General features: G+C 45.3%; 1 protein-coding gene across 2 annotated transcripts in view; it reads right to left on the bottom strand.

Annotated features, from left to right (window-relative positions):
- Positions 1 to 7,006: 7,006 nt before the first annotated feature.
- Positions 7,007 to 18,389, bottom strand: part of timeless (timeless circadian clock) — a 98,881-nt gene continuing 87,498 nt past the window's right edge. For both annotated transcript variants that reach the window (XM_072493637.1, XM_072493638.1), the window contains exons 26-30: positions 17,742 to 17,860; positions 16,669 to 16,855; positions 16,292 to 16,367; positions 14,205 to 14,284; positions 7,007 to 7,956 (exon numbers count right to left, since the gene is read on the bottom strand). In XM_072493637.1, coding sequence (XP_072349738.1) covers positions 7,832 to 7,956; positions 14,205 to 14,284; positions 16,292 to 16,367; positions 16,669 to 16,855; positions 17,742 to 17,860 — 587 coding nt within the window. In that variant the 3' untranslated portion in view covers positions 7,007 to 7,831. The remainder of the gene's footprint in view (positions 7,957 to 14,204; positions 14,285 to 16,291; positions 16,368 to 16,668; positions 16,856 to 17,741; positions 17,861 to 18,389) is intronic.

Here is an 18,389-nt window from a genome sequence, read left to right as displayed (position 1 = left end):
CAGGGATGTCTCAGATCGGCTGCAGGACATACTGAAGGGGGAGGGTGAACAGCCAGTTGTCGTGTATATAGGCACCAACGGTATAGGTAAAAAACGGGATGAGGTCCTACAATCAGAATTTAGGGAGTTAGGAGATAAATTAAAAAGTAGGACCTCAAAGGTAGTAATCTCAGGATTGCTACCAGTGCCACGAGACAGAGTAGAAATTAAAGAATAGTCAGAATGAATACGTTGCTTCAGAGATGGTGCAGGAGGGAGGGGTTCAGATTTTTGGGACAATGGAACCGGTTCTGGGGGCGGTGGGACCATTACAAATCGGATGGTCTACACCTGGGCAGGACTGGAACCAATGTCCTAGGGGGTGCTTTTGCTAACACTGTTGGGGAGGTTTTAAACTAATGTTGCAGGGGGATGGGAACCAGATTAGGAAGTTAGAGGTCAGTAAAGAGGCAGCAACTAAAGCCAGTAAGGTACTAGATAATAAACTCAATGTGACTAAGGGGAAGAGCAGACAGGGAAGAAATGATGAACGCAAAGGGACAGGTGGTCTGAGGTGCATTTGTTTCAATGCGAGAAGTGTAGCAGGTGAGGCAGATGAATTTAGGGCTTGGATTAGTACCTGGGAATATGTTATTGGTATTGCTGAGACTTGGTTGAGGGAAGGGCAAGACTGGCAACTAAATATCCCAGGGTATAGATGCTTCAGGAGGGATAGAGAGGGAGGTAAAAGGGGTGGAGGAGTTGCATTACTGGTCAGAGATGATATCACAGCTATGATTAAGGAGGGCACGATGGAGGATTCGAGCACTGAGGCAATATGGGTAGAGCTAAGAAATAGGAAGGGTGCAGTAACATTGTTGGGACTTTACTACAGGCCTCCCAAAGCGAGTGTGAAGTAGAGGTACAAATATATAGACAGATTATAGAAAAATGTAGGAGCAATAGGGTGGTTGTGATGGGAGATTTTAACTTCCCCAACATTGAATGGGACTCATGTAGTGTTGGAAGCGTAGATGGAGCAGAATTTCTAAGGAGCATTCAGGAGAGTTTTTTAGATCAGTATGTAAATAGTCCAACTCGGGAAGGGGCCATACTGGACCTGGTATTGGGGAATGATCCCGGCCAGGTGGTTGAAGTTTCAGTTGGTGATTACTTTGGGAATAGCGATCACAATTCCGTAAGTTTTAGAATACTCATGGACAAAGACGAGAGTGGTCCTAAAGGAAGAGTGCTAAATTAGGGAAAGGCCAAGTATAACAAAATTCGACAGGAGCTAGGGAATGTGGATTGGGAGCAGCTGTTTAAGGGTAAATCCACATTTGAAATGTGGGAGTCTTTTAAGGAAAGGTTGATTGGAGTGCAGGACAGTCATGTCGCTGTGAAAATGAGGGATAGAAATGTCAAGATTAGGGAACCATGGATGACGGGTGGAATTGTGTGACTAGCGAAGATGAAAAAGGAAGCATACATAAGATCTAGGCGACTTAAAACTGATGAAGCTTTGGAGGAATATTGGGAAAGTAGCACAAATCTCAAACGTCCAATAAAGAGGGCGAAAAGGGGTCATGAAAAATCTTTCGCTAACATGGTTAAGGAAAATCCCAAAGCCTTTTATTCGTATATAAGGAGCAAGAGGGTAACTAGAGAAAGGATTGGCCCACTCAAAGACAAAAGAGGGAATTTATGCGTGGAGTCAGAGGAAATGGGTGAGATTCTTAATGAGTACTTTGCATCGGTATTCACCAAGGAGAGGGACATGACAGATGTTGAGGATAGGGATGGATGTTTAAATACTCTAGGTCAAGTCGGCATAAGGAAGGGGGAAGTTTTGGGTATTCTAAAAGGCATTAAGGTGGACAAGTCCCCAGGTCCGGATGGGATCTATCCCAGGTTCCTGAGGGAAGCGAGGGATGAAATAGCTGGGGCCTTAACAGATATCTTTGCAGCATCCTTGAGCACGGGTGAGGTCCCGGAGGACAGGAGAATTGCTCATGTTGTCCCTTTGTTTAAGAAGGGTAGCAGGGATAATCCAGGGAATTATAGACCTGTGAGCTTGACGTCAGTGGTAGGCAAACTGTTGGAGAAGATACTGAGTGATAGGATCTATTCACATTTGGAAGAAAATAGACTTATCAATGATAGGCAGCATGGTTTTGTGCAGGGAAGGTCATGTCTTACAAACCTAATAGAATTCTTTGAGGAAGTGACAACGTTAATTGATGAGGGAAGGGCTGTAGATGTCATATACATGGACTTCAGTAAGGCGTTTGATAAAGTTTCCCATGGCAGGTTGATGGAAAAAGTGAAGTTGTATGGGGTTCAGGGTGTACCCTGATCCCCTTGGAGAGGGAGGGGGAGGATCCAGTTGTTGTGGTCCACGTTGGGACTAACAACATAGGTAATACTAGCTGTTGCAGCTGTATAGAACCTTAGTTAGGCCACACTTGGAGTATAGTGTTCAATTCTGGTCGCCACACTACCAGAAGGATGTGGAGGCTTTAGAGAGGGTGCAGAAGAGATTTACCAGAATGTTGCCTGGTATGGAGGGCATTAGCTATGAGGAGCGGTTGAATAAGCTCGGTATGTTCTCACTGGAACGAAGGAGGTTGAGGGGAGACCTGATAGAGGTATACAAAATTATGAGGGGCATAGACAGAGTGGATAGTCAGAGGCTTTTCCCCAGGGTAGAGGGGTCAATTACTAGGGGGCATAGGTTTAAGGTGAGAGGGGCAAGGTTTAGAGTAGGTGTACGAGGCAAGTTTTTTACGCAGAGGGTAGTGGGTGCCTGGAACTCGCTACCGGAGGTGGTGGAAGCAGGGACGATAGTGACATTTAAGGAGCATCTTGACAAATACATGAATAGGATGGGAATAGAGGGATACGGACCCAGGAAGTGTAGAAGATTGTAGTTTAGTCGGGCACGGGCTTGGAGGGCCGAAGGGCCTGTTCCTGTGCTGTACATTTCTTTGTTCTTTGAAAGAGGACCTGTTTGGGGATTATCAAACACTAGGGACTAAATTAAAGAGCAGGTCCTCCAGGGTTATAATCTCTGGATTACTACCCGAGCCACGTGCCAATTGGCATAGGGTTGAGAAAATTAGGGAAGTTAACACGTGGCTAAAGGAGTGGTACGGGAAAGAGGGATTCCATTTCATGGGGCATTGGCATCTGTACTGGGGCAGGAGGGACCTGTACCGTTGGGACGGTCTTCACCTGAACCATTCTGGGACCAGTGTTCTAGCGAATAGGATAAATAGGTTGGTCACAAGGACTTTAAACTAGCAAGTTGGGGGGGAGGGAAATGTAAAGCTATGGACAGTATAATGGTTAATGGAGATCAAGGCAGCAGGTTACGTGACAGGTTATGTAGAGATATGGGTTCAAAGACAAGGAAAATTAGGAGAAAGGGTAAGAGGAAAAATAAATTGCGAAGTTACTGATCAAGGTGTTAGGATTCATAACAAAGACATAAAAAACAGCATAAGTGTACTTTACCTGAATGCTCGTAGTATATGAAATAAGATAAATGAGTTGATGGCGCAAATCATCGTGAATGACTATGATTTAGTGGCCATTACTGAAACATGGTTAAAAGATGGTCACGACTGGGAGTTAAATATCCAAGGGTATCAGACTATACGAAAGGATAGAATGGACGGTAAGGGCGGTGGTGTAGCTTTGTTGTTTAAGGATGGCATCCGGGCAATAGTAAGGGATGATATTGGTGCTATGATGGACAAGGTTGAATCAATTTGGGTGGAAATCAGGAATAGTAAGGCGAAAAGGTCACTGATAGGAGTAGTCTATAGGCCACCAAATAGTAACAGGATGGTAGGGCAGGCAATAAGCAAAGAAATAACGGATGCATGTAGAAATGGTACAGAGGTTATCATGGGAGATTTTAATCTGCATATCGATTGGTTTAACCAGGTTGGTAAAGGCAGCCTTGAGGAGGAGTTTATAGAATGTGCCCGGGATAATTTCCTGGAACAGTATGTAATGGAACCTACAAGGGAACAAGCGGTCCTAGATCTGGTCCTGTGTAATGAGGCAGGATTGATTAATGATCTCATAGTTCGGGATCCTCTTGGAAGGAGCGACCACAATATGGTGGAATTTAAAATACAGTTGGAGGATGACAAGGTAAAATCAAACACTAGTGTTTTGTGCTTAAACAAAGGCGATTACAATGGGATGAGAGAAGAACTAGCTAAGGTAGACTGGGAGCAAAGACTTCATGGTGAAGCAGTTGAGGAACAGTGGAGAACCTTCCGAGCGATCTTTCAGTGTTCAGAAAAGGTTCATAACGACAAAAAAAGACGGTAGAAAGGGGAAAAATCGACCGTGGATATCTAAGGAGGTGAGGGAGAGTATTAAATTGAAGGAAAAAACATACAAAGTGGCAAAAATTAGTGGGAGACTAGAGAGTCTTTAGGGGACAACAGAAAGCTACTAAAAAAGCCATAAAGAGTAAGTTAGACTATGAAAGTATACTGGCTCAGAACATAAAAGCAGATAGTAAAAGCTTCTACAAATATATAAGACAAAAAAGAGTGGCTAAGGTAAATATTGGTCCTTTGGAAGATGAGAAGGTAAGATTTAATAATAGGAGACGGGGAAATGGCGGAGGAGCTGAACAGGTTTTTTTGGGTCGGTCTTCACAGTGGAGGACCCAAATAACATGCCAGTGACTGATGGAAATAAAGATATGATAGGTGAGGACCTTGAGATGATTGTAATCACTAAGGAGGCAGTATTGGGCAAGCTAATGGGGCTAAAGGTAGACAAGTCTCCTGGCCCTGATGGGATGCATCCCGGAGTGTTAAAAGAGATGGTTAGGGAAATTGTAAACGCACTAGTGATAATTTATCAAAATTCACTAGACTCTAGGGTGGTCCCAGAGGATTGGAAAGTAGCAAATGTGACGCCACTGTTTAAAAAAGGTCGGCAGAAAGCGGGTAATTATAGGCCAGTAAGCTTAACTTCGGTTGTAGGGAAAATGCTGGAATCTATCATTAAGGAGGAAATAGCAGGGCACCTGGAGGGAAATTGTCCCATTGGGCAGACGCAGCATGGGTTCACAAAGGGTAGGACTAATTTGGTAGCATTTTTTGAGGACGTTACCAGTGCAGTAGATAACGGGGAGCCAATGGATGTGGTATATCTGGATTTCCAGAAAGCTTTTGACAAGATACCACACAAAAGGTTGCTGCATAAACTAAAGATGCATGGCATTGAGGGTAAAGTGGTAGCATGGGTCGAGGATTGGTTAACTAACAGAAAGCAGAGAGTGGGGATAAATGGGTGTTTCTCTGGTTGGCAACCTGTAACTAGTGGGGTCCCTCAAGGATCAGTGTTGGGCCCGCAGTTGTTCACAATTTACATAGACGATTTGGAGTTGGGGACCAAGTGCAATGTGTCAAAGTTTGCAGACGACACTAAGATGAGTGGCAAAGCAAAAAGTGCAGAGGATACTGGAAGTCTGCAGAAGGATTTGGATAGGTTAGGTGAATGGGCTAGGGTCTGGCAGATGGAATTCAACGCTGCCAAGTGTGAGGCTATCCATTTTGGGAGGAATAACAGCAGAATGGATTATTTAAACGGTAAGATGTTAAAACATGCTGCTGTGCAGAGGGACCTGAGTGTGCTGGTGCACGAGTCGCAAAAAGTTGGTGTGCAGGTGCAACAGGTGATTAAGAAGGCTAATCGAGTTTTGTCTTTCATTGCTAGAGTGATGGAGTTCAAGACTAGGGAGGTTATGCTGCAATTGTATAGGGTGTTGGTGAGGCCGCATCTGGAGTATTGTGTTCAGTTTTGGTCTCCTTACCTGAGAAAGGACATATTGGCACTGGAGGGAGCGCAGAGGAGATTCACTAGGTTGATCCCAGAGTTGAGGGGATTAGATTATGACGAGAGGTTGAGTAGACTGGGACTGTGCTCATTGGAGTTTAGAAGGATGCGGGGGGATCTTATTTAAACATATAAAATTATGAAGGGAATAGATAGGATAGATGCGGGGAGGTTGTTTCCACTGGCGGGTGAAAGCAGAACTAGGGGGCATAGCCTCAAAATAAGGGGAAGTAGATTTAGGACGGAGTGTAGGAGGAACTTCTTCACCCAAAGGGTTGTGAATCTCTGGAATTCCTTGCCCAGCGAAGCAGTTGAGGCTCCTTCTTTAAACGTTTTTAAGAAAAAGATAGATACCTTTCTAAAGAATAAAGGGATTTGGGGATATGGTGTACGGGCCGGAGAGTGGAGCTGAGTCCACAAAGATCAGCCAATGTCTCATTAAATGGCGGAGCAGGCCCGAGGGGCCAGCGGTAATTTTCTTTGTTCTTGTTATCAAGTGTGGCCAGTCAACTCATTGTAATTCATTCATCTAGAACGATCCTCGAGTTCCTCCATTTCAGCATCTATTGCTCCCTTCATTCTGGATGAAGAATTACTTGATCATTATTTTCCCTCTATACAAGGCGCACCTCAGAAATCATTGTGGGGTAAATTGCAGAGCAAACATATGCCCTTCAATTCTAATGGGTAAAATCTTGATGAGGTACACAGGGCAGTTCCAATATTTTACTATGACCGGCACTTCACAGCTAACAGGAAATTTTCATTAATTCCCCATCACAAGTCTGCCCGGAGATAAATCCAGTTGGTGTTTCTTCGCAAAAATCAAGCTTCAAAATAAAAGCAGAACGTTCAACTGTGGTGAATGATTATCTTGTACAACTACAAAATAGAACTGAAATAGGTAGCGCGATAGTGTGTAAAATGTTAAACAGCGCAAAAAGTTTCAAATAGTATCCGAAAGAACTTTTTTGATCAGTGGGAAAGGTTTGGAGTAATCTGGAGGGTGGAATAGGGGACAGTCAGAAGACCGCTGGATACTCGGATGGAAAGAGTGAGGGTACCAGAAGCTTGGGTTTCAATGGGACTGGAGGGATGGGCTTTGATAGGCCAAATTCAACATTGTTCAAACACATTGGAAATAACAAATTGCACGTTCTGTAAAAGTGAAAAAGCTCCTATGAACTGTCCCGTTTTATTAATGAATTCAACTAGTCAGTACATCCAGAAGTATAACGTGAAGGTGTTCATTCAGGTAAATACATCACATTGAGGAAAACATATGACACACACACACAGAGTTTGCATGTGTTGGCAATTAAAACATGCCTGAAATTCATTACAACAAAGTTGGACCGTAACTAGTTAACAAACGGCAGGTTTAGAACAAAGAAAGATCCATCGCTATACCAGAGCTGGAATTCTGCCCCACCGGGATTCTCTGTTCCCGCTGGCAGTGCACGCGAACTATGGGTTTCCTGGTGGTGTGGGGTGCCTACAATGGGAAATCCCATTGACACGCGGTGTGAACCGAATCCCGCTGCTAGCGAACGGCGCACCACAGTGAAACACACGGCTGGGAGCCCGGAAAATCCCGGCCCAGATGTCAATTCAAATAATATGCAGAAAATTAAATGAGAGTTAGTGGTGGGGAGGGGGGTGCAACACAAACATTCATTTGAAGTGGATAAGGGAGTCAACTTGCACCCAAGCAATACAAGCAGGATAACGGATATCCTTTGATCAACTGTGCTCCCTTTTCACAAGGTGACTGTGGATGAAGAAAGCTGTACAATATCATTTTCTTCCCATTCTGTACATGTTTCATTTTTATTGGCTTTGAACATTGAATTTAGCACAATGTCAGTGCACACACAGGTAGTGCAGGTAGTGGACGTATATAATTTATTGCTTCAGAATCTTCGGTCTTTGGTTTGACCAAGTGTTCAAAATAAGTTCAAAAAGTCCAAATTCATTGCGGTTAATCCTCATCGTCATCATCATCAATTGCTCGCCTCCGCCTTTTAATCAGTCTGTGGGTGACCTCGGAGTCAGACACGTCAGGATCAGGATCTTCCAGCACCTTCACTTCAACCGTTTCCTCAGCTGAAAGTTCACATTCAAGACCATTAAAACCATGGAATCAACAGATTCCTGTCCGTGTGCAAAGCATGCCCTAGCTGCTACCGATAGTTTAACCCTAATAAGTGTGAGGTGATTCATTTTGGTCGGACAAATTTGAATGCGGATTATATGGTCAACGGCAGGGTTCTGAGGAATGTGTTGGAGCAGAGAGATCTTGGGGTTCATGTCCACAGATCTCTGAAGGTTGCCACCCAAATGGATAGAGCTGTGAAGAAGGCCTATAGTGTGTTAGCGTTTATTAACAGGGGGCTTGAGTTTAAGAGCCGCGGGGTTATGCTGCAACTGTACCGGACCCTGGTGAGACCACATTTGGAGTATTGTGTGCAGTTCTGGTCACCTCACTATAGGAAGGATGTGGAAGCATTGGAAAGGGTGCAGAGGAGATTTACCAGGATGGTGCCTGGATTGGAGGGTAGGTCTTATGAGGAAAGGTTGAGGGAGCTAGGGCTTTTCTCATTGGAGCGGAGGAGGATGAGAGGTGACTTAATTGAGGTGTATAAGATGATGAGAGGGATAGATAGAGTGGACGTTCAGAGACTATTTCCTCGGGTGGATGTAGCTGTTACAAGGTGGCATAACTATAAGGTTCATGGTGGGAGATATAGGAGGGATGTCAGAGGTAGGTTCTTTACTCAGAGAGTGGTTGGGGTGTGGAACGCACTCCCAGCTATGGTAGTGGAGTCGGACACTTTAGGAACTTTCAAGCGGTTATTGGATAGGCACATGGAGTGCACTGGAATGATTGGGAGTAGGTTCATTTGATCTTGGTTTCAGACTAGTTCAGCACAACATCGTGGGCCGAAGGGCCTGTACTGTGCTGGACCGTTCTATGTTCTATGATACTGTTATAATGGCTGCCCGCGGCAGGCTCGCCAATTCCATGCCCTTCTATGGAGGCAAGGGGCTTATAGGCTTATTGGAAACTCATGTCCTCCCATCGCAGTGCAAAATCATGTAGTTACGACGCACGCTGCCCTACCACAGGATCTACAAATATAATACTGCAATTTTAGGCTTTGAGTGATGTTGGCATTGTGTGTGTGGGTGTAGGAAGAGAAAGAGGATAGGAGTTCCAGAGTCAAAAGTCGCACTAATTCTTCGACACTGCTGATAACAACACAAGAACAAGGAGCAGGAGTCGGCCATCTGGCCCCTCAAGCCTGCTCCACCATTCAGTGAGATCATGGCTGATCTTTTGTGGACTGAGCTCCACTTTCCGGCCCGAACACCATAACCCTTAATCCCTTTATTCTTCATAAAACTATCTATCTTTATCTTAAAAACATTTAATGAAGGAGCCTCTACTGCTTCACTGGGCAAGGAATTCCATAGATTCACAACCCTTTGGGTGAAGAAGTTCCTCCTAGACTCAGTCCTAAATCTACTTCCCCTTATTTTGAGGCTATGCCCCCTAGTTCTGCTTTCACCCGCCAGTGGAAACAACCTGCCCGCATCTATCCTATCTATTCCCCTCATAATCTTATATGTTTCTATAAGATCCCCCCTCATCCTTCTAAATTCCAACGAGTACAGTCCCAGTCTACTCAACCTCTCCTCGTAAACCAACCCCTTCAGCTCTGGGATTAACCTAGTGAATCTCCTCTGCACACCCTCCAGTGCCAGTACGTCCTTTCTCAAGTCAGGAGACCAAAACTGAACAGAATACTCCAGGTGTGGCCTCACTAACACCTTATACAATTGCAGCATAACCTCCCTAGTCTTAAACTCCATCCCTCTAGCAATAAAGGACAAAATTCAATTTGCCTTCTTAATCACCTGTTGCACCTGTAAACCAACTTTTTGCGACTCATGCACTAGCACACCCAGGTCTCTCTGCACAGCAGCATGTTTTAATATTTTATCATTTAAATAATAATCCCTTTTGCTGTTATTCCTACCAAAATGGATAACCTCACATTTGTCAACATTGTATTCCATCTGCCAGACCCTAGCCCATTCACTTAGCCTGTCCAAATCCCTCTGCAGACTTCCAGTATCCTCTGCACTTTTTGCTTTACCACTCATCTTAGTGTCGTCTGCAAACTTGGGACACATTGCCCTTGGTCCCCAACTCCAAATCATCTATGTAAATTGTGAACAATTGTGGTCCCAACACTGATCCCTGAGGGACACCACTAGCTACTGATTGCTAACCAGAGAAACACCCATTAATCCCCACTCTTTGCTTTCTATTAATTAACCAATCCTCTATCCATGCTACTACTTTACCCTTAATGCCATGCATCTTTATCTTATGCAGCAACCTTTTGTGTGGCACCTTGTCAAAGGCTTTCTGGAAATTCAGACATACCACATCCATTGGCTCCGCGTTATCTACCGCACTGGTAATGTCCTCAAAGAATTCCACTAAATTGGTTAGGCACGACCTGCCCTTTATGAACCCATGCTGCGTCTGCCCAATGGGACAATTTCCATCCAGATGCCTCGCTATTTCTTCCTTGATGATAGATTCCAGCATCTTCCCTACTACCGAAGTTAAGCTCACTGGCCTATAATTACCCGCTTTCTGCTTCCCTCCTTTTTTAAACAGTGGTGTCTCGTTTGCTAATTTCCAATCCGCCAGGACCACCCCAGAGTCTAGTGGATTTTGGTAAATTATCACTAGTGCATTTGCAATTTCCCTAGCCATCTCTTGCCCGAACACCATAACCCTTAATCCCTTTATTCTTCAAAAAACTGTCTTTATCTTAAAAACATTTAATGAAGGAGCCTCTACTGCTTCACTGGGCACGGAATTCCATAGATTCACAACCCTTTGGGTGAAGAAGTTCCTCCTAAACTCAGTCCTAAATCTACTTCCCCTTATTTTGAGGTGGAGATGCCGGCGTTGGACTGGGGTGAGCACAGTACAAAGTCTTACAACACCAGGTTAAAGTCCAACAGGTTTGTTTCTATGTCACTAGCTTTCGGAGCGCTGCTCCTGAGGTTCACCTGAGGAAGGAGCAGCGCTCCGAAAGCTAGTGACATAGAAACAAACCTGTTGGACTTTAACCTGGTGTTGTAAGACTTTGTACTGTCCTTATTTTGAGGTTATGCCCCCTGGTTCTGCTTTCACCCGCCAGTGGAAACAACCTAACCGCATCTATCCTATCTATTCCCTTCATAATTTTATATGTTTCTATAAGATCCCCCCTCATCCTTCAAAATTCCAACGAGTACAGTCCCAGTCCACTCAACCTCTCCTCGTAATCCAACCCCTTCAGCTTTGGGATTAACCTAGTGAATCTCCTCTGCACACCCTCCAGTGCCAGTACGTCCTTTCTCAGGTAAGGAGACCAAAACTGAACACAATACTCCAGGTGTGGCCTCTCTTCTCACCCTCTAAAGGACCAATATTTACCTTAGCCACTCTTTTTTGTTTTATATATTTGTAGAAACTTTTACTATCTGTTTTTATATTCTGAGCAAGTTTACTCTCATAATTTATCTTACTCTTCTTTAAGCTTTTTTAGTAGCTTTCTGTTGCCCCCTAAAGATTTCCCAGTCCTCTCGTCTCCCACTAATCTTTGCCACTTTGTATGCATTTTCCTTCAATTTGATACTCTCCCTTATTTCCTTAGATATCCACGGTTGATTTTCCCTCTTTCTACCGTCCTTCCTTTTTGTTAGTATAAACCTTTGCTGAGCACTGTGAAAAATCACTTGGAAGGTTCTCCACTGTTCCTCAACTATTTCACCATAAAGTCTTTGCTCCCAGTCTACCTTAGCTAGTTCGTCTCTCATCCCATTGTAATCTCCTTTGTTTAAGCACAAAACACTAGTGCTAGATTTTACCTTCTCACCCTCCATCTGTATTTTAAATTCCACCATATTGTGATCGCTCCTTCCGAGAGGATCCCTAACTATGAGATCATTAATCAATCCTGTCTCATTACACAGGACCAGATCTAGGACCGCTTGTTCCCTTGTAGGTTCCATTACATACTGTTCTAGGAAACTATCGCGGATACATTCTATAAACTCCTCCTCAAGGCTGCCTTGACCGACCTGGTTAAACCAATCAACATGTAGATTAAAATCCCCCATGATAACTGCTGTACCATTTCTACATGCATCAGTTATTTCTTTGTTTATTGCCTGCCCCACCCATCCTTAAATAACAGAGCTACACCACCTCCCTTACCATCCACTCTGTCCTTCCGAATAGTTTGATACCCTCCGATATTTAACTCCCAGTCGTGACCATCCTTTAACCATGTTTCAGTAATCGCCACTAAATCATAGTCATTCATGGTGATTTGTGCCATCAACTCATTTACCTTATTCCGAATACTACGAGCATTCAGGTAAAGTACACTTATGCTGGCTTTTATACCTCTGTTTTGAATCGTAACACCTCGATCAGTAACCTCTCCTAAGTTATATTTCCTCTTAACTTTTCTCCTAATTTTCCTTGTCGTTGAACTCATATCTTCATGTAACAACCTGCCGCGTTGCTTACCATTTATGTTTTTACTTCCCGTTTTATTCCTTTTAGTATTCCTGGTCCTATTCACTGAGCTCCCCTGTCACTGTACCTTGTACTGTCGCCCTTTTTGATTTTTGACTATGGCTTCTCTGCCTTACACGTTCCCCCTTACTGCCTTTTGTTTCTGTCCCTGTTTTACTACCTTCTGACTTCCTGCATCGGTTCCCATCCCCCTGCCACATTAGTTTAAACTCTCCCCAACAGCTCTAGCAAACATCCCCCCTAGGACATCGGTTCCAGTCCTGCCCAGGTGCAGACCGTCCGGTTTGTACTGGTCCACCTCCCCAGAACCGGTTTCAATGTCCCAGGAATTTGAATCCCTCACTCTTGCACCATCTCTCAAGCCACGCATTCATCCTCTCTATCCTGACATTCCTACTCTGACTAGCCTGTGGCACTGGTAGCAATCCTGAGATTACTACCTTGGAGGTCCTACTTTTTAGTTTAACTCATAACTCCCTGAATTTAGCTTGTAGGACCTCGTCCCGTTTTTAACCTGTATCGTTGGTGCCTATGTGCACCACGACAGCTGGCTGTTCACCCTCTCCCCCCCCAGAATGTCCTGCAGATGCTCCGAGATATCCTTGACCCTTACATCAGGGAGGCAACATACCATCCTGGAGTAGCGATTGCGTCCGCAGAACCGCCTGTCTAGTCCCCTTACGATCGAGTCCCCTATCACTATAGCCCTGCCATTCTTCTTCCTGCCCTGCTGCGCAGCAGAGCCAGCCACGGTGCCATGAACCTGGCTGCTGCTGCCTTCCCCTGGTGAGCCATCTCCTTCAACAGTATCCAAAGCGGTATATCTGTTTTGCAGGGAGATGACCGCAGGGGACACCTGCACTGCCTTCCTACTCTTGCTGTCTTTTGGTCACCCATTTTCTATTTCCCTCAGTAACTTTCACTGCGGTGTGACCAACTCGTTAAACGTGCTATCCACAACGTCCTCAGCATTGCAGATGCTCCAAAGTGAGTCCATCCGCAGCTCCAGAGCCGTCAAGCGGTCTAACAGGAGCTGCAACTGGACACACTTCTTGCACGTGAAGGAACCAGGGACAGTGGACGTGTCCCTGAGCTCCCACATCGCACACGAGGAGCATGACACGGGTCTGAGATCTCCTGCCATGTCTTAAACCTTAGGTTAACTTATACAACCACAATTCCAAAAAACAAAAGAAAAAAATAAATAAATTAGACAATGAAAAGAAAAACTACTTACCAGTCACTTACCAGGGTTAAAAAGCACCTCCTCCCCCCCCACCAAGCTTCGAATTCCCAAACTCACTCTTTGCTGTCTCACTCTGGCTGTCTTCTCTGGCTCACTGGGAGAACTCACTGGGAGTGAGTTACAAATTGCTCTTTTAAATTGGCCTGAGTTGACTCCCCCCCCACCTGCTTTTAGATCAAAGTAGATTAAGGTGACTGACACTTAACTGCCAACCAGTTATGTGAGTGGGTGGGGCAGCCCTTGTTAACCTACACTTCACAATTCTAGATTAATTTAAACTCCTGAAATTTAAAAAGGAACAGTCTTACCGATTCAATTCCCACCTAGCTTCAAATTCCCAAACTCACTCTTTGCTGTCACACTCTGGCTGTGTCTTCTCTGGCTCACTGGGAGAACTCTGATAACTGTCAAGAGATCGTTATCTACAAGAGAGAGAATGCGTCGTGGTGAGAAAACCCTACTGCGTCTTAAAAAGCTTTTGAAGAATCTTACCCCCGTCTTCCATTTCATCATCGCTATCGAACAGGCGACTCCGCTTTAGCAGATGCTTGGGTTTGTCCTTCTCACCATAACTGTAACAGTGAAATATAATCAGGTTTTAATCCACACAGGACTGGCACAGCTCATCAAACTTACTGGAATGTCACTTTCACAAACACTAGAAAGTTTAGAGCACTCGCTGTCTTCTGCTCGGATCCAATATCAGTGCACAGGCTAATGAACGTCAGCGATCAATTCGAACTGGCCTTGAGAGCCAAAGTAAACCGTGGCAAGAGCGAGTCTGAAGGACACCACGTACAAATCTCTGGATAAGGTGGAAACGTACAGAACATGCCCTCATCCAGATGGCCACCTTTGTATGTGGCTGCATCAAGCTGTGCGTGGACCCCGGTATGCAAACACCAAGTGTCACTACGTACTGAGGTTCTATCTGTCCCCGGTGTTACAAAGGATGAGGTTAGCCACATTGCTGTGGAACACTCCCGAGTATTTGAACCGTGCCGTTATCACCTTTCCTTCGCGGAAGGTTATCTGTCCCTCATGGAAAAATGTATGCGGAGAAACACCTTTGACCACAAATTGATCAAGCAGCGGTCTGCACGCAACGTCCTCAAGGCCCTTCAGGATGAGGAGATAGTAGATCCTGGCGGATGGTTCTCCCAGCACACTGTCAAAGAGTCATCTGGCAGAACGCCTCATCATCAGAACTTTCAAACAAGCACCAAGACCTAGCTTGGCTGGTGGTGAGAAGGGCCATCCCAGTCAGATCCTTTATGCACGCCCAAAGTCTCAGTGCTGTCAAACACTGCCCTCGGAGTGGCTGCAGGATACATGAGACAATCACTCACCTCCTTGTGGAATGTGCCTTTGCAAAGAAGGTCTGGAGAGAGATGCAGTGGTATATGGCGAGGTTCATCCCGAGCAGCTCTGTGACACAGAGCTCTACGGACTGTTTCCAGGGACACACACCGAGACAAACATCAACTACTGCTGGAGGGTCATCAACTCGGTGAAAGACGCTCTTTGGTCTGCCCGAAACTTGCTGATCTTCCAGCGCAAAGAATTGTCCTCGACCGAGTTTGCAGACTGGCACATTCCAAGGTCCAGGACTACATGCTTAGGGACGCACTCAAGCTTGGGGCAGCCGCCGCCAAGGCGCAATGGGGAAAGGCCACTGTGTAAGGTCTTCCAGCAAGTGTACACCAAGGGGCTGGTAAAAGCCCTCAGTGTGTAAAGTAAACCTTTATAAAAAGGTTTACTTTACACGAGTTTCACTTGCTCAGCCACTCCACTTCCTTTACTACGTTCAGTAATGTGTCTTAGCCTCCATTCCCCCAAGAATACCCCTTTGCTGTGCCAGTGGAACATTTCCCACACCAAAAATGTTTTGCGGTCTCAGTGAGATTGCCAATCAGTTTGATGCTGTGGATTGAAACCGACCATCAAGGGCAGCACGGTCGCACAGCGGTTAGCACAATTGCTTCACAGCTCCAGGGTCCCAGGTTCGATTCCGGCTTGGGTCACTGTCTGTGCGGAGTCTGCACATCCTCCCCGTGTCTGCGTGGGTTTCCTCCGGGTGCTCCGGTTTCCTCCCACAGTCCAAAGATGTGCGGGTTAGGTGGATTGGCCATGATAAATTGTCCTTAGAGTCCAAAATTGCCCTTAGTGTTGGGTGGGTTTACTGGGTTATGGGGATGGGGTGGAGGTGTGGGCTTGGGTAGGGTGCTCTTTCCAAGAGCCGGTGCAGACTCGATGGGCCGAATGGCCTCCTTCGGCACTGTAAATTCTATGATCAACTGTTCAAAACCTTCACAAATACAATCCACTTCAAATTCTTCAAAACCCAGCCAAGAGAAAAGGTTTTGCCATCAGGCAGAGATGGAAAGAGTCCAGTGCACCCTCCAATCTCCGGTGGAGGTAGTGTTCTGCTTGGTAATCATCCTCAGTATGCTGCTTCTTCTATCATTTCCTCTTCGCTCCTCAGCAGCCTTGCCACTCCAAAACACATTGCTAGCATTACACCACCACGTTCAGTGCATTGGAGCTTACACGCCAAAGGATTATTGTTCATCACTTGCCTTTTGGTGTCACTGTCTGATCCGGAGGTAGGCTCATGAGCTTGTTTGGTTCTGTCTTCAGATTCATCATTATCAGCTGTAAAACAGAAAAAGGCGCAAATGTCAGACGTGCACAGGCCATGGCACGAGATTGTTTTAAACTTGCATTTGCCTCATTTCATAACTAACACTTAATGGTCTTACAATTGCCTACCAGGGGAAGGATGAGGGAAGCATCTTATTCAGTAGCTCCCAAGACAGTGGATTAGACTGTGGGCACGCATCTACTATTAAACACACAGAAGGTTGGAACAGAGACCAACTTTCAAAGGATAAAAAAAAACCTGCAGCAAGTCGAGAATTAAAACAACCAGAAGTTTGCGTTGCAAAGCAACTACCTTTGGTAGGGGTAGCATTCCTCTCCCTGGCCATCACCAGAGCTCGCAAGGCCTCAGACCTCTGATCTGCACCGACATCGTCACCTTGTTCCATTGCCTCTCCTCCACCATCCTGCAGGGAAATAGCTGAAGCAATCTTGCGCAACCACATAACGTTCAGGTTGGCAGAAATACGCCAGAAAGATTCCTAAAATAAACATAAAGTAACATCACATATAAAAGAAATGGTAGGGAGACCAGATAACCTATTTTCAGCTGAGGGATAAATATTGGCCCCACGACACTGCTCTTCTGCAAATTACTGATCCAGGGGTATGTCTATCAGAGGGGGCGGACGGGGCCTCGGCCTAACATCTCATTGGAAAGATGGAACCACTAATAGTGGAGCACTCCCTCAATACGTCCCTGGGTGTCGCAGCCCCAAATTGTATCAAAGTCTCTGGAGTGGGACTTGAAGCAACCACTGAGTCAGAGGTGAGAGCTTCCCACTGAGCCTTGGGCAACACTGAAAAACAAACCTCTCCCAGTTCGGAAGTATGTAATAGATTATTAAAGTACGCTTCCCAAAATATCATGGAAACAACAGTACAGCACTTTCAATAGGTGACCCAGTGTAAGAGGAAGGAACGAAGCTTAAAAACAATTAAAAGCTGGTGTTCTACATCAGACACACTGTTAAGTAATGGGTTAAGAGACATTCCAATTAGTTGTTAGGCATCCAATAATTGACACTGATTTGTAAAGGGGCTTCAGGTGGCCTTTGTGTCAGGTGATGTGATGTTAGAGTTTTGTGCAGAGGCTGTTGAAGTAAATTAAAGGTGTTTGTGGGAAAGGAGCAGAACCGTTGACTCTTTATACAACAGCAGCTAAACGTATAACACACACATGGCCTTTTGATGTATAAAACACACAATGTCTATTAATAATTATTAAAACACTGCATTGCTGTAGCAATGATAGGACGAACACTCTTTTCACAGCAAATAAACCTGTTTACAGTCCTTTTTATTCTATTTTTTTAATCTTGACTATTGTTTCGTCAGCATTTACACATCCTTGCACATCACTGTTACCTGTTCATCAGCAGGAGGTCGAATTCCAACTTTCTTCAGAAGTTTCTGGAATACTTCATGGTCCATAGCATCTTCATTTTCTTCAGACAAGGGGACGAGTGGGACTGCAACTGAGGTCCCTGCATAGAAATCAGATTAATACCCACTGAAACGTGGAGACTCTGCAGCCAAAGCCAGATACTTTCACACTTTACTGAAAAAAGTCAGTGCTTTTAGACAGGTGCCTCCAAGCTAAAATAAACGGAGTGTTTTCCATTCCCCCAGCACCACATTGCATTTCAGACAAGAGTGCAAGTAGATAACTTACTCAAGACACTGACTGAAACCCGCCGCCGAGGGTGGGTCTGTTGTTGGCGGGCACACTGACCACTACCTCACAGAGGCTGAAAGACAACTCTCAGACACTTCCGGATCATGGCCCCATCACCGAGCATCAAGTCACTGTTTCCAGACCTGTCGCTGACCTTATCTCCTCTGGAGATCTTCCCTCCACAGCGATTGGACGGCCCGCTTCTACCCCCTCCCCCAAATCCACAAACAGGACTGTTCCCCCGCCCCCCTGACATCCCACTTCTACCCCCTCCCCCAAATCCACAAACAGGACGGTCCCCCTGCCTCCCCGCTTCTAACCCCTCCTCCAAATCCACA

This window comes from Scyliorhinus torazame, chromosome X, assembly GCF_047496885.1.
Source record: "Scyliorhinus torazame isolate Kashiwa2021f chromosome X, sScyTor2.1, whole genome shotgun sequence".
In the NCBI taxonomy this organism is placed as follows: Eukaryota; Metazoa; Chordata; class Chondrichthyes; order Carcharhiniformes; family Scyliorhinidae; genus Scyliorhinus; species Scyliorhinus torazame.
Note: the sequence above shows the minus strand (reverse complement) of the source record. Positions and strands in the feature narration are given on the sequence as shown.